This window comes from Cydia fagiglandana, chromosome 5 (genome assembly GCF_963556715.1).
Source record: "Cydia fagiglandana chromosome 5, ilCydFagi1.1, whole genome shotgun sequence".
NCBI classification, from domain to species: domain Eukaryota; kingdom Metazoa; phylum Arthropoda; class Insecta; order Lepidoptera; family Tortricidae; genus Cydia; species Cydia fagiglandana.
Genome location: NC_085936.1, coordinates 6,372,015 through 6,384,617, shown reverse-complemented (window position 1 = coordinate 6,384,617; position 12,603 = coordinate 6,372,015). Strand labels below are relative to the sequence as shown.

The following is a 12,603-nucleotide window of genomic DNA, read 5'->3' as shown; positions in this document are numbered from 1 at the left end:
AAAACTTTTCTTTGCACATTCATTTACATTTTAAAGCCAACCGTCACTATGTTTGGTTGACCAATCAGCTTACGCGTAGAGATCTTGCGGGGTGAGGTAAGATCGCGGGGGGTGGGCGCGTCATATCCACGTGCGTTCGACTTCAGTCGTCGCTCGCTCGCCGGGCGCGGCGGACGCGCGACGCCGTTGTCAGGTGGACATCACCATTGTATTGTTGTACGTGCTGTGCATCGACATTCTGAGCGTACCTGTGGGAAGAGAAAGAAATTGAGAAATGGGTCTCTGTTCCAATTTAATCTATAATAGGCCCCTGGTACTTTATTTGGGCTCGTATGTAAAAATTGTATAGGGAATGATGTGTTGCAAAAACATGATTTTATTAATGGGTATTAAAATCTGACAGTTATTTGTACATGATAATTTATCATAAACACAACGAATATAGGTACAACAACAAAAACATACTCATGCAAATGATGCTGTGCGTGCATCGTAATTTGCGTACAATAAACTTATACGAACAAAAATGAATACGGAATTCTAAAAAGCATGGAAATAATGACGTCTCGCCCTCACATCACGTTTCAAATATGTTAATGCTGTACCTACATGGTAATCTGCTTCTGATGAAAATAAAATAATCTTATTCAAGCTTTTCGTGACCTCATTTTCAGGCCCGCCCCACGTTTGGGCGCCATAGTACACTTATTTCCTTAAATCTCATATCTGGGGCCTAATGCATGATAAAATACAAGCTTAATACTATTAGTAATTTTGTATATAAATTCACTAAGAGTACCTATTACTTAGCTTGTATTTTACTATGCAATAGATCCTTGGTGCCATTGTCAGTAATTTTATTATAGAATAGATAACTGATATCTAGACTTAACGTTTATGTGGCTTATTTGGTCGTCAAATATCTATCTATACATACTATCTGAATGTCATATTTCATCGCTGTTATATGTAGGTATATTGTTAATTGCAGGTAGTTAGTTTATAATGAAATAATTAGCTGCAGAGGCGTCAAGTGTTCTTACAGATAACTTTATGTACCTAATTGCATATTCTAATTCTGATAATTACAGGACATTTATTGAGTTCGTTTGTTTAGAGTAATTAGTTACTTTAACTATACAATTAATCTAGATATAACCAAAAGACAAGCATGTAGATCAGACATTCCTTTTCTCAATGGTTTTTAGGAGCTGTAGTTAAAAATAAATATTCTGATTTCCATAAATTGATGATTATGTAAATGTCAGAAGCGACAGTTAATTCAAGCGAGAATGAGCAAGCACAACCAACGTCAAATTAGCCTACCTACTGATGAAGACCTAAATAAATTTGAGAAAATAAATTTAGAACAATTTTGAAATAATTAATACTGGCATACTTGTTTCAATATTCATTTGTTTTATTAGGGATGAAATTGCCGTTTTTTAATGCATGGCATTGATAACTAATATTAACACAATTATATAATTAAACGGCCTCCTAGCCTAGTCGGTAGTGACCCTGCTTACGAAGCAGGAGGTCCCGGGTTCAAATCCCGGTAAGGGCATTTATTTTGTGTGTTTATCACAAATATTTGTTCCTGAGTTATGGATGTTTTCTATGTATATAAGTATTTATATATAATTATATATTATATATATCGTCGTCTAGTATCCACAATACAACTCTCAATTGCTCAAAGGTTGACTGGAAGAGATCCCTTATAGAGATAAGTTCACCTTTGTACATTATATATATTTTTTGTTTTATTGTAATTTAACCTGTCTTATGTACAATAAAGTGTTTACATACATACATACATACATACATACAATACAAGCCTTATTGAGCTTACCGTGGAACTGGGTCGATTTGTGTAAAATTGTCTTATAATATTTATTTATATATAGCCTGGCAGACCAATTATTTCATCAGTTATCTCTGCAGTTTACTGCACACACTAGATGATTTGATGATGGCAAGTTTAACATTTTTCAACGAATCCATTCTAGTAATTTTACCTACCTATCATCAGTAAATAATTTTATAATAATAGGTCTTCGCCAGAATTCATGTTATCTGTAATAGGTATATGTATAAATAGCTAAGAAAAGCCGAATGTAGAATCGGGCCGGAATTGGGTTTTGACAGTTTGGCGGATGTCATAGTAATGTAACCCGCTATTAGGCCTGTACACTCAGCCAAGAAAGTGGTTTACCACTTTTCGACTCTATCAATCAGATAATAGAGTCGAAAAGTGGTAAACCACTTTCTTAGCTGACCGTACCTCATACATCTTTTTATTGAAATACACTTTTGAAAAAAAGTCACGGTTAATATGTAACAATAATTATGAATCATATAGGTATATTATTTACATTATTTTGCTTTCATTAAGTAATAGTTACTGATTTTTAAAAAGCGTTTTTCAATCAAAAGACACGTCAAGTTCGCGTAGTGTTTATGGTTTAAGACATTTATTCTCATAAGAATATACATTATTCACTTAAAATGAGAATACAAATTTAACTTAATGCTATACAATAACTTGGTGTAGGTATTATTATGTTTTTGTATCTCAAGGAAACACGAGTAAATTCGTATAGTTATTTATGTGATTTATCTATCTAATGCTAAAAAAACGAACCGTAACACAAAGACAGTATGATTTTCTCTGTCTATGTTTGAAATGAGACAGTCCTTGGCTAAACTATATTTACAAAGTTTTCGTAGTGTGATACTTCTATATGCCAGTATTATTTATTTATGATCCATACAATAACACCAATAAATTACCAAATTACACCTCCTACTTGTGTATTTTGTTTGCATGCAGCAAATGGGGGGACCCTGGCGGTTTTGTAGAGAATTTGGTCGGTTTTGTTGGTGGTGCCTTGAAGAATCTAGGCCAACCTACGAACAAGAATTATACTGTTCGTAATTTCGTTTGTTAGGCTGGACTTACACTTATACTTGGGGCATACTCAAAATTCCTGGAACTGGCCACTTAGAAAAAATAAGCCGTCTCATACCGGGTGTGGCCTGTAATATGAGAAAAAAGTTAAACTGTAGGCTGTACTCCTCATACTGACCAACATTTGTTCAGCGACTTTTAAAAATAACTTGTGGTTTGATTTTTAATACACTTTAAAGTTTATTATAAGACGCAATGTACTATTGCGAATTTTGTTATGTTTAAGGCGTGACAAGCAACGTCAATCACAATCACAATGATATGGCGTGGCGATGGCGTCCATTGAAGATAATATTTATTTTGTATTAAAAATAGGGAGTCTAAATACTTCATAATTTTTTAAAGTTGTTGAACAAAAGTGTCACCGTTTGAGGAGTCCAATCTATGTTTTAAATATTTGTTCGTGTTACAGGCCACACCCGGTGTATCAGAAATCAGAAACTTTCAGTATGGCCCACGTAAGTATTGATTATAATTATGCCACGAGAACAATATCTTAACCTGACACCTTCGGCAACGTAAGTAAAATTTACAAGTGTAAAACCACCCTTATTAGGATCGTGCAAAAACAATCCGTTTCCAAATTATGTTAGGTTTAAACTAAGCATGCATTCAAAGCAAAATTTAACTGTACAGGATTTATTTACATTTAAGTATTAGAGTAAGCTCAACGCAGATGGAGGACTGATGAGAAATATCCATTGACAGATTAGACTGCACAATTTCTAATTTGAAAGAAAGATGATAAGGTAAACGTACTGGTTCTCGACGCGGTCCCAGTACATGTAATCTTGAAACTTAAGTGATTATCAAAAGAGGTGACAGCAAGGTATCATCTATTGGGCATTATCATGTCGAGTACTAGTACGTTTACCTTAGCGTATTTTTTTTACAAGTTAGCGTTTTTCATAATGGCGGATGGTGAAAAATAACAAAGTAAACCATAGAAAAATCTGTCAAAGGAAAGTTTCCCACTTAGAGCCCTCTGTAATGAGCAGTTGCGGGTTCTTAACCTCAATGCAGATTTACATCTCTCGGGTTTGGTCTCTGCAGTACCGTAAACTTCCTCAGTTTTTCCTTGCTTAAATAAAACAGTTAAGGTAAGGTGGGGTAAGTTAAGACTATGGTAGTTTATTTTGCTCGGCGCTAGACAAACAGTATGAGCATTCCATACAAGTGATAGTCTTAACCCGGTGATAGTCTTACCCCACCTTACCTTATACTCTTCCAAACAGCTGTGTATATCTAGTTCAGTTAGCAAAGAAAGGCAAAAAATATTAGGAATTAGATACCTAACCCTATAATACTGCTGTTTTTAGGGAATCACTGTTTTTCCAAGCCAAAATTGAGCAGGTTTACGATAGACTTGAATTATTTAATTCAAGTCGTTCTAAAGTTGGACCAAACTGGATTTTGCAATGACAAAAGTGAAAGTGTCACCATTGAAGTCATATTTTTTAAGTATGATACTTTCAGACTTTGCCATGTCAAGGTACAGAGTTAGCTTGGTCCAATAATAGCGTGGGACAGGTGACAGGGAATGGTCGCCGGAGTGGCTTTTGGTGGGTATACCTCCTCTCCCCCTCTCAATCGGAGAGGACGGCTGCAGGAGGGATACACATATCCCCCATGGCTCCCCAGGCCGGGGGAATGCGTAACGCATTTTACCACTCCGTCAACAAAAAAAAAGGTGACAGGGAAGGGGGTACAAACGTACTTGTACCGTTTTTCCTGCTAGGCGAGAGGCTGTGTCCGGAGCGCTCGAGCCGGTCCGTGCCGAAGGCGCGGTGTCTGCGCAGCCCGCCGGGGCCCAGCGTGCGGTAGCAGCGGAAGAACTGCTTGAAACCTCTACGGAATCTGCGGGTAATTTAAATATTAGCCGGATTCTTAACGTTGGGTAACGTTTCATACATAAAAATAATTGACAGCAACACTCCCAACTGTACACTGGTGAACCTTATTACAAAAGGCATAAGGTCCACCGATGTACAGTCGCCATCAGATATATCGGAGCGGTCAAGGTGTTCACAATATCTGAACACGCACTCTAACGCATTGACAATAGAGGCGTGTTCAGATATTTGTGAACACCTTGACCGCTCCGATATATCTGATGGCGACAGTACAGTTAACAGTGAGGAGGAGGAGGAGCAAAGAGGAGTTGTCCTAGAATTTACTGCTTTACACATCTTACATTTTTGTTTAAATCAAAATTCATTAGGTCCTTTATAACAACCTAAAAAGTGTCAATGTATTGACAGGTATTTTTTTTGAAGAGAAAACGGTCTTTAGCGGCGCTGTGCACTTTTTATGATGGGGAAAACATTTTAAACTCTCGAGAGCGTAAGACGTAAGACGCTTTGTAAGACGGACACGTGACCTGATCGAAAAACTGTTACAATGTCATTGAGTTTACACTACTGCCGGCACTCCCGGAGTGCAACCCGTTTTTTTTATGTTAGGACCATTAGAATACTGTAGATATTAGATCGTATAAGGGGTCTGCTTTTAAATTTTTGCTCCTTCTGCAGGCCCGGCGGCGTTACAGATAAGTACTTACTTTGAATTCATGCAGCAGTATATCATAGGGTTGAACATAGAGTTGCTCATCGCCAACCAATAGATGCCGAGGTACACCTCCTGGATGTACTCCTGGTTGGTCAGCTCCGGGTAATACGCGGTCACAACGAAGTACACGTGGAACGGCAGCCAGCACACAGCGAAGATCAGCACTACTACTATCATCATCTTTACTACCTGGAAGAGAAAGTTCTGGTTACTAGAAGATCGAGGAGAGACAGAGAGATTCAAAAACGTTGGAAGGTAGCTAAGCGCCACTTGCACCATCCCACTAACTCGGGGTTAAGCGGTTAAAGCGTTAACTTATTCGGAGATTGTACTGGTAACCATGGTAACTCCAGATTTACCGATTAACCCGGGTTAGTGGGATGGTGCAAGGGGGCCTAAGTTGGGTTGGAGATGGATGCAACAGGCAAGGAGCTGGAGGTTAGCCAAGTGACGATCGTTGAATAGAAAACGCCAATTGAAACTTAACTAATGTATGGAACATTATTTATTTTTGTTTGGCGTTTGTCGATGTACAGCCGAAGTCATGAATACGTTTACACTTTTGCACCTTACTCTTTTGTAATAAGGCGAATAATGTAAACATATCTTTGACGTCGATTGTACAATTGTTATCTTGACCGTCCTCTGGAATCAAACTTTAAAATTTAATGTCATTTGGATCGCATTTTGAATATTTTGATAGCATTCGCACCGACACTTGCTCGTGTCAAACTATAATGCAGGCAAGGCGCACTGCGACTGCCCTTTAATATTTTCATGTAATTTTAATTTCATTGTATTAATATTATTGTGATTATGAGTTCTCGTTACTCTAAATAAATGAATTTTATTTATATTTTATTTAAAAAAAAGATCCAAATAAAATCAAAATATAAATTGTAAGTTCGAATACGGTTCAAGATATAAAAGAAGAATGGAAGATATAAAAATATATTGAATATCTCGGGGTACTTTTTCTCCTATTAGGATAAAATGAGCTCGTGATTCTGGGTAAAAATAACATGAAAAACCTAACTAAAAAAGGGCTGAAATTTTATGTTACGCGCATCTGTCACTTTATTCGGTCTCTGACTCTGACCCTGTCGTGTTGTCGCGTACAGCTTGGCAAAAAAGAGTAGAAATTGAAAAGTGGCAACACTGTAGTGTCGTCCCTTTCAAACCAATTTATATGAGAAAACGGGACGACACTACAGTGTTGCCACTTTTTAATTTCTACTCTTTTTTGCCAAGCTGTATGTTACACATAGGTCAATGTCCTACGTTGAGTCGTGTCACGTTGTTCGCGTTTGTCGCTTCAAGACAAGATATAATATCCTTTCGTTTTCCGTCTAGACTCACTGTCGATAAATAATCGTGGCAATATTTTACGAACCTAGCGACCCTCGTAAAACACCATATTGCTAGCCTAAGTATACCCGATTAAAACAATAAACCAAAACTAAATCACACCAAAGTATTAAAATTTGCTATAAATTAAACACAAAACGGCTACCTTCATCAAAAGCGGCCCTAAAACGCAAAGAGGCACGTCGTAAAATATTTTAGTTAGGATAACTTAGTTTACCCGAAAAAGTGGCGGGTGCTCGGTCGCAGTTACATGTAGGCAATATATACGTATATGTGATACGATATTCAGTACGCGGACTTCATAATGGCGACTTTCATAATAACAACCTGTGCGCTATAGGACGCCCGTGTGATTAACAGCGATTTAAGTTTACTGGTAAACTCATTGTCACTTTCCGCTGACTTTATGTCAGGCACCGAGTTGTAGTTCTTGGCCTAAACGACACAGCGAACTCCCGAGCTTGGGGGCAAGTGGGGCAACCAACATTGGCTGCCTGCGGTTATTCTCACCGAGACTACACATAGTTTTATACAGATTGACTAAAAAATTACTGCATTCCCGTTGCCAGGGAGGTTTTGGGATTATAGTGAGCAACTTTTACTATAGGACCAACCCCGAAATCCCCGAAAAAAAAAATACCCTCCCATAGAAAATGTATTTTTTTTTGTGTGCTATTTCGGGGTTCGTCCCATAGTAAAAGTTGCTCAGAATAATCCCAAAACCTCCCTGGCAACTGGAATGTAGTAACTTTTTAGCCAACCTGTATAGTGATATATATAACCTCCACTTTGTTCTGTCAAAGTCGGTGCAGAGTCAGCTTAGACGGGGGTGAATGTAAGAGCTGATTTAGACGGCGTGCGAACTCGCGTGCGATTTTAGTTACATTCCGTACTGTTGGTTACGTCCAATCCAACCGACCGATCAAAACCCGCAATGTAATGAAACTCGCATGCGAGTTCTCGCATCGTCTAAATGCGCCCTAATGTACTGCGAAACATACATTTGTGTTGATAAAATGACAACGTAGGCAGAAATTAAAAATGCATGTCACGAAAGCGAAAGGGGAATAAATGTGTCTAAGTGCGTTATGCCCCACTTGGGTCACTTTTGCGGAAATTTATGCGAGCGTTAGGTCTCGGGTCGTTAGGACATGGACAGTAGGACGTGTAAGTACTCGTTTATACCTTTTATGGTAAATAGATGAAATTGGACAAGGGTGTTCAATTTCTCTTCTGGTAATGTAATTTTGAAGGCCTTTTCTTTAGTTTCTTTTTCCTTGGAGTATAAATAAAACAGGGTCAAAGAGGTCGGCAAAATGTTCTGTCGGCAGAATTTGTATCTCAGCCATTGACAGCTTTACGAATGAAGAATTAATATGAACGAAAAGTCTTGTTAAACAATCATATGTTTGAAACTTTGCTGTTGATTAAATCTCAAAAAAATTTACGTTTGGCTAGAACGAAAGATGATGACGATGTCGATAGGTACTATGTAACTTGACGTTGTAACTATTTACGAGTATGAAGATACAAATTTAAAAGTGGATAAATTACTGTCTTGGATGATACTTGAGTATAACGTTCTTACGGTAGATGTCACTAGGGTCCCCTAGACCCATATGGTGGAAAGTTTTGTTGACTATGGATGAGGTCTTGGTGGCTCAGATGGCAGAGCGCAGGAGTATTGTTTCAACTTTTAAGTTTATTTTACGCTCAATAGCATCGCTCGCAGACGTTTCTGCCTGTTAATTTATGAAGATACAAACCCGTCGTTTGCTCTTGACGCTCTCGAGCTGCGCCTGCGTGCACTCGCCGATGGACTTGGAGCCCCAGAGCTCGATGCCAACTCTCGCGTATGTGTACATCATTGATATGATCGGCACGAAGTACGTCAGGATCATGTATGCCACGTTGTAACTGTGAAAAAGCGACTTTATAGAAATACTAGAAATAGAAATAGTTTATTCGTAGCAAACTGACTTATACAGATATAAAAGAGGAACAAAAAACAAACTTATACAAATAACATTTTTAGCCACGAAACTTTAGTAATAAACTTTAGCAAGTGGAAATCCGTGGTCTCTGCCTACCCCTCCGGGAAATAGGCGTAATTATATGTGTGTAAACTAAAAACTAAAAGTAATTTGACTACACGTGTCGAGCGAGGTATAAAAAGAGGGATTATGGTCCACGTTATTGAAGGTAGCAGAAAATCTACATTTTATACTAAAAGATACGTAAAATGTGTCATTAATTTCATATCGACAACAAAGAATGAACACTTCTCTAAATATGCTCTCATTTGAAAAAAAAGAAAATGTGGTACCTATTTTATTTTGATGCAGCTTTTTGACTGTTAGTCTACTCGTATATTTTAAGCGGAAAATGTGTCTAGTACTATCCTTTCTGATTTATAGTGCTATTAAGTTTAGGTGCTTTGATAAGCAGAATTTGTCAGTCACTGAGGGCCCAAAATTTTATACAAAAAGTGACTGACTGAAAATTTGTAGGTGCGCTTTGTCAGAAAAAGTTCAGAAAATATTAAATATTTCCTACAGTTTTCGAAAAGATACAGGATATTATATTACGAAAATAATGGGGATCCGTTTAAAGGCATATTTGGTATCGTGTTCTGATTAGGAAAAGTAGAAGAAAACATTTTTTAAAGCGGAAATTTTTTGGCCTTTGTATGTAGGTTTGGCAGACTAAGACGACCTTATCTACATATTTTTTTGACATTTTATTTTTCTTTTACTCGTTCCCAAGCATTAATCAGAATACGATACCGAATATACCCTTAAACGGATCCCCACTAGTTTTGTTACATCCTGTATGAACTTTCAATATGATGACCTAAGTACCTATACATGCAGATTTCTGTCTGTAAATGAAAATATTACAAAAGCAGCGTTTAAAAGAAAGTTAAAACTGGAAATGTTGGAAACATACTGACCTAAAAAGTAATAAGTTCAAATACATACTTACCTATAAAATTATAAAATCATTCCACAAACAAGTACATATTAAAATATCAATAGCAATATAAATAGTTAAAAAATGCATGCTTTCTTTTCTACTAACAATAGTATATAAGTCACGATTGTAAACATTTACCTTAACATTAAGTAAGAGTTGAGTGCGGCGCGCCAACAAACTGGTTACTCCAGTTTGGCGCATTTATTGTATATATGTATCATTGTAATTGTTTATATGAATAAATGAATTAATAATAATAATAAATGCTGTTGTGTTGTTGTGTGATTTTTAAGGCAAGCTGAATTTGCCAATAGGTTATATATAAAATATACTTACTAGTAGTCATACAGTGAAACAGGAGCTATGTTGTAGTCTGGCCATTTCGCGAAGCATACGCGTCTGTGAAATGTAAATAACATGTCAATAAGCTTTTATCTCGGAGTAATTAACAACGGAGACGCCATGTCTAAAATTTTCGGTACAAAATAGTCTGCCGTTTTTTGCGGGGGAGGGGCACATCAAATGTATAGGTACGTCATGTCAGATAAACGTCAGTCCATACATATGGTTGACATGTGGTTGACCATCGGCCGCCTATTTTCGACAGAGGGGAACGCCTGTTAATGGCGGCTCCAGGGTTTTATCGGTGTTTCATAGTTTAAACTACGAAAAAAGTATAGTACTTTTTTTGAGTACCTATAATACAAAAAAAAACATATGTATAACCTAATAGTTTTGATATAAATTTGATGATATATTTGATGCCATTTGTCATGCGGCTGAAGAGAATGCTGCAAGCAGACCTATCGACCTGTCGAATAGTTGTAGTACAGTATTTAAATTGTAATAACTACAAAGGTTATCTAGTACCTTAGGCACGTGAATATCAATGGGAAAGTATATGACGTGCGAACTGCTGATGAGTGCTGCCTGCTTAGTTAAAATTTACTCTATGTATCAGGTAATAAAGTTGCAATCCGTTTACCTTCTAGTCCCATCCGGTAAGTCAACCGTGTCGGTAGTGAAGTAGACAAGGTTGGAACTGCTGATGAGGGAACTGCCCGCCTAGATGGCAGCAGCGATGCCCAGCGAGACCCGCTATAATGAACTCTTTGTATTAGATATTAAAGTCATGATTGGTCTACCTCCTAGTGCTGTCCGGTCGATCATCGAAGTTGGTGGGAAAGTATACGAGGTGGGAACTGCCGATGAGTGCTGCCTGCATGCTTAGATAGAATTAACTCTATGTATCAGGTAATAAAGTCGCAATCCGTTTACCTTCTAGTCCCATCCGGTAAGTCAACCGTGTCGGTGGTGAAGTACACAAGGTTGGGACTGCTGATGAGAGAACTGCCCGCCCAGATGGCAGCAGCGATGCCCAGCGTTGCCCGCTTGCCCAGTCGAGGGCGGAGTGGGCTGATGATAGCCACGTATCTGATGAATGCATTTTATTATTATATATTACTGAATTAACTAGGTATTCTTCTATTTTTCTTTTTTTTCTGCCTTGTGTCGCTGATGGTATGTTTTTTGGTTAGTAAAGTTGCGTGATTAATTAATAATATACCTATATAAAAAAATAAAGTTTTTAGCAAGACAAACTGAGGAAAACAATTGTTAGGTAAGTACCTAATGTAAATTTTATTCAAACATGGCTCTGGCATGGCAAGAACGGTACATGTCCTACATTCATTACGCGTAAATGCACGCGTAATTGCCAAGTGCGAGTTTCCATAACTTTTTACGACTGGCTTAAAACAAAAACGTGTTTTAGGTATATTTTGATAGATATTTTTTTCTACAAAGGCCAAAAAAATGGATATTTATTATAGGTCAACGTTAATACTTATAATCGTAAATTAAACTTTTAACGGCCCGGGCCTTTTAGTCGAGAGCTTAAATTTAATATGATATTTAAGCTTATGGAGCCTACATTATATAATTTTACGGTGTTCCTAATATGTATTTACTTTCTCAATCAGTGTGCTGTTCCTACATACAAGTCATAAACTATCTATTAATCTAAGTTACGATGTGATCCTGAGTAAATTTCTCGTGAAATGATTAATTGGTCTACATAAAAATTGGCAATAAAGGATTTTATTCACAAAAAAAGGTTGATGTCTTTAAATCACTTAGAACCCAAAGCCAACGTTAATCAAAGTCTCGCCAAACATTCATTGGCAAATTCCCCTTGGAATCCGTTACAATTTAAAGAAAGAAACGAAATACGAAATTAATTCCACCGGACTTTCTTGCTTTTCTTTTTTTTAATCTGTGTATAATAAATTTAAAATCGCTTTCAGGACAGATTCTCCGCTGAATTTTAATCAGTAGCAAGGAAAAGGGGCAGCAAAGGATAAAATACGATTAGTTTACGTGTATTTATTTTTGCTGTGGATAAATGGAACTATGTTTGCTGAGCAGTTTTTATCTACTAGCGCAGTGGTTTTCAAAGTTGTCTGGGCTCCGACCCACTTAGCAAAAACTGCTAAATTTAGGACCGACCTCTTGACCGTCTTAAATAGGGAGCATGAAATATTACTATTAGTTTGTATTAGTCTAGTTAGGCTGTTAACCCGATCGGTCGGCATATCGTCTTATGTTTCAGAGCCCACTCAAATTTCGCTCTAGTTCGGGAAATGCTGTACGCAGTCTGGCGTGGCGTATTTTTGTGACTTCTTTCTATATTTAAAAGTCAGGTGGTCAACACACCG

General features: G+C 37.4%; 1 protein-coding gene across 1 annotated transcript in view; it reads right to left on the bottom strand.

Annotated features, from left to right (window-relative positions):
* Window positions 1-12,603, bottom strand: part of LOC134664801 (tachykinin-like peptides receptor 99D) — a 57,048-nt gene continuing 44,445 nt past the window's right edge. Inside the window, exons 5-10 of the mRNA XM_063521541.1 lie at window positions 11,165-11,320; window positions 10,223-10,285; window positions 8,677-8,827; window positions 5,535-5,731; window positions 4,692-4,831; window positions 1-248 (exon numbers count right to left, since the gene is read on the bottom strand). Coding sequence (XP_063377611.1) covers window positions 190-248; window positions 4,692-4,831; window positions 5,535-5,731; window positions 8,677-8,827; window positions 10,223-10,285; window positions 11,165-11,320 — 766 coding nt within the window. The 3' untranslated portion in view covers window positions 1-189. The remainder of the gene's footprint in view (window positions 249-4,691; window positions 4,832-5,534; window positions 5,732-8,676; window positions 8,828-10,222; window positions 10,286-11,164; window positions 11,321-12,603) is intronic.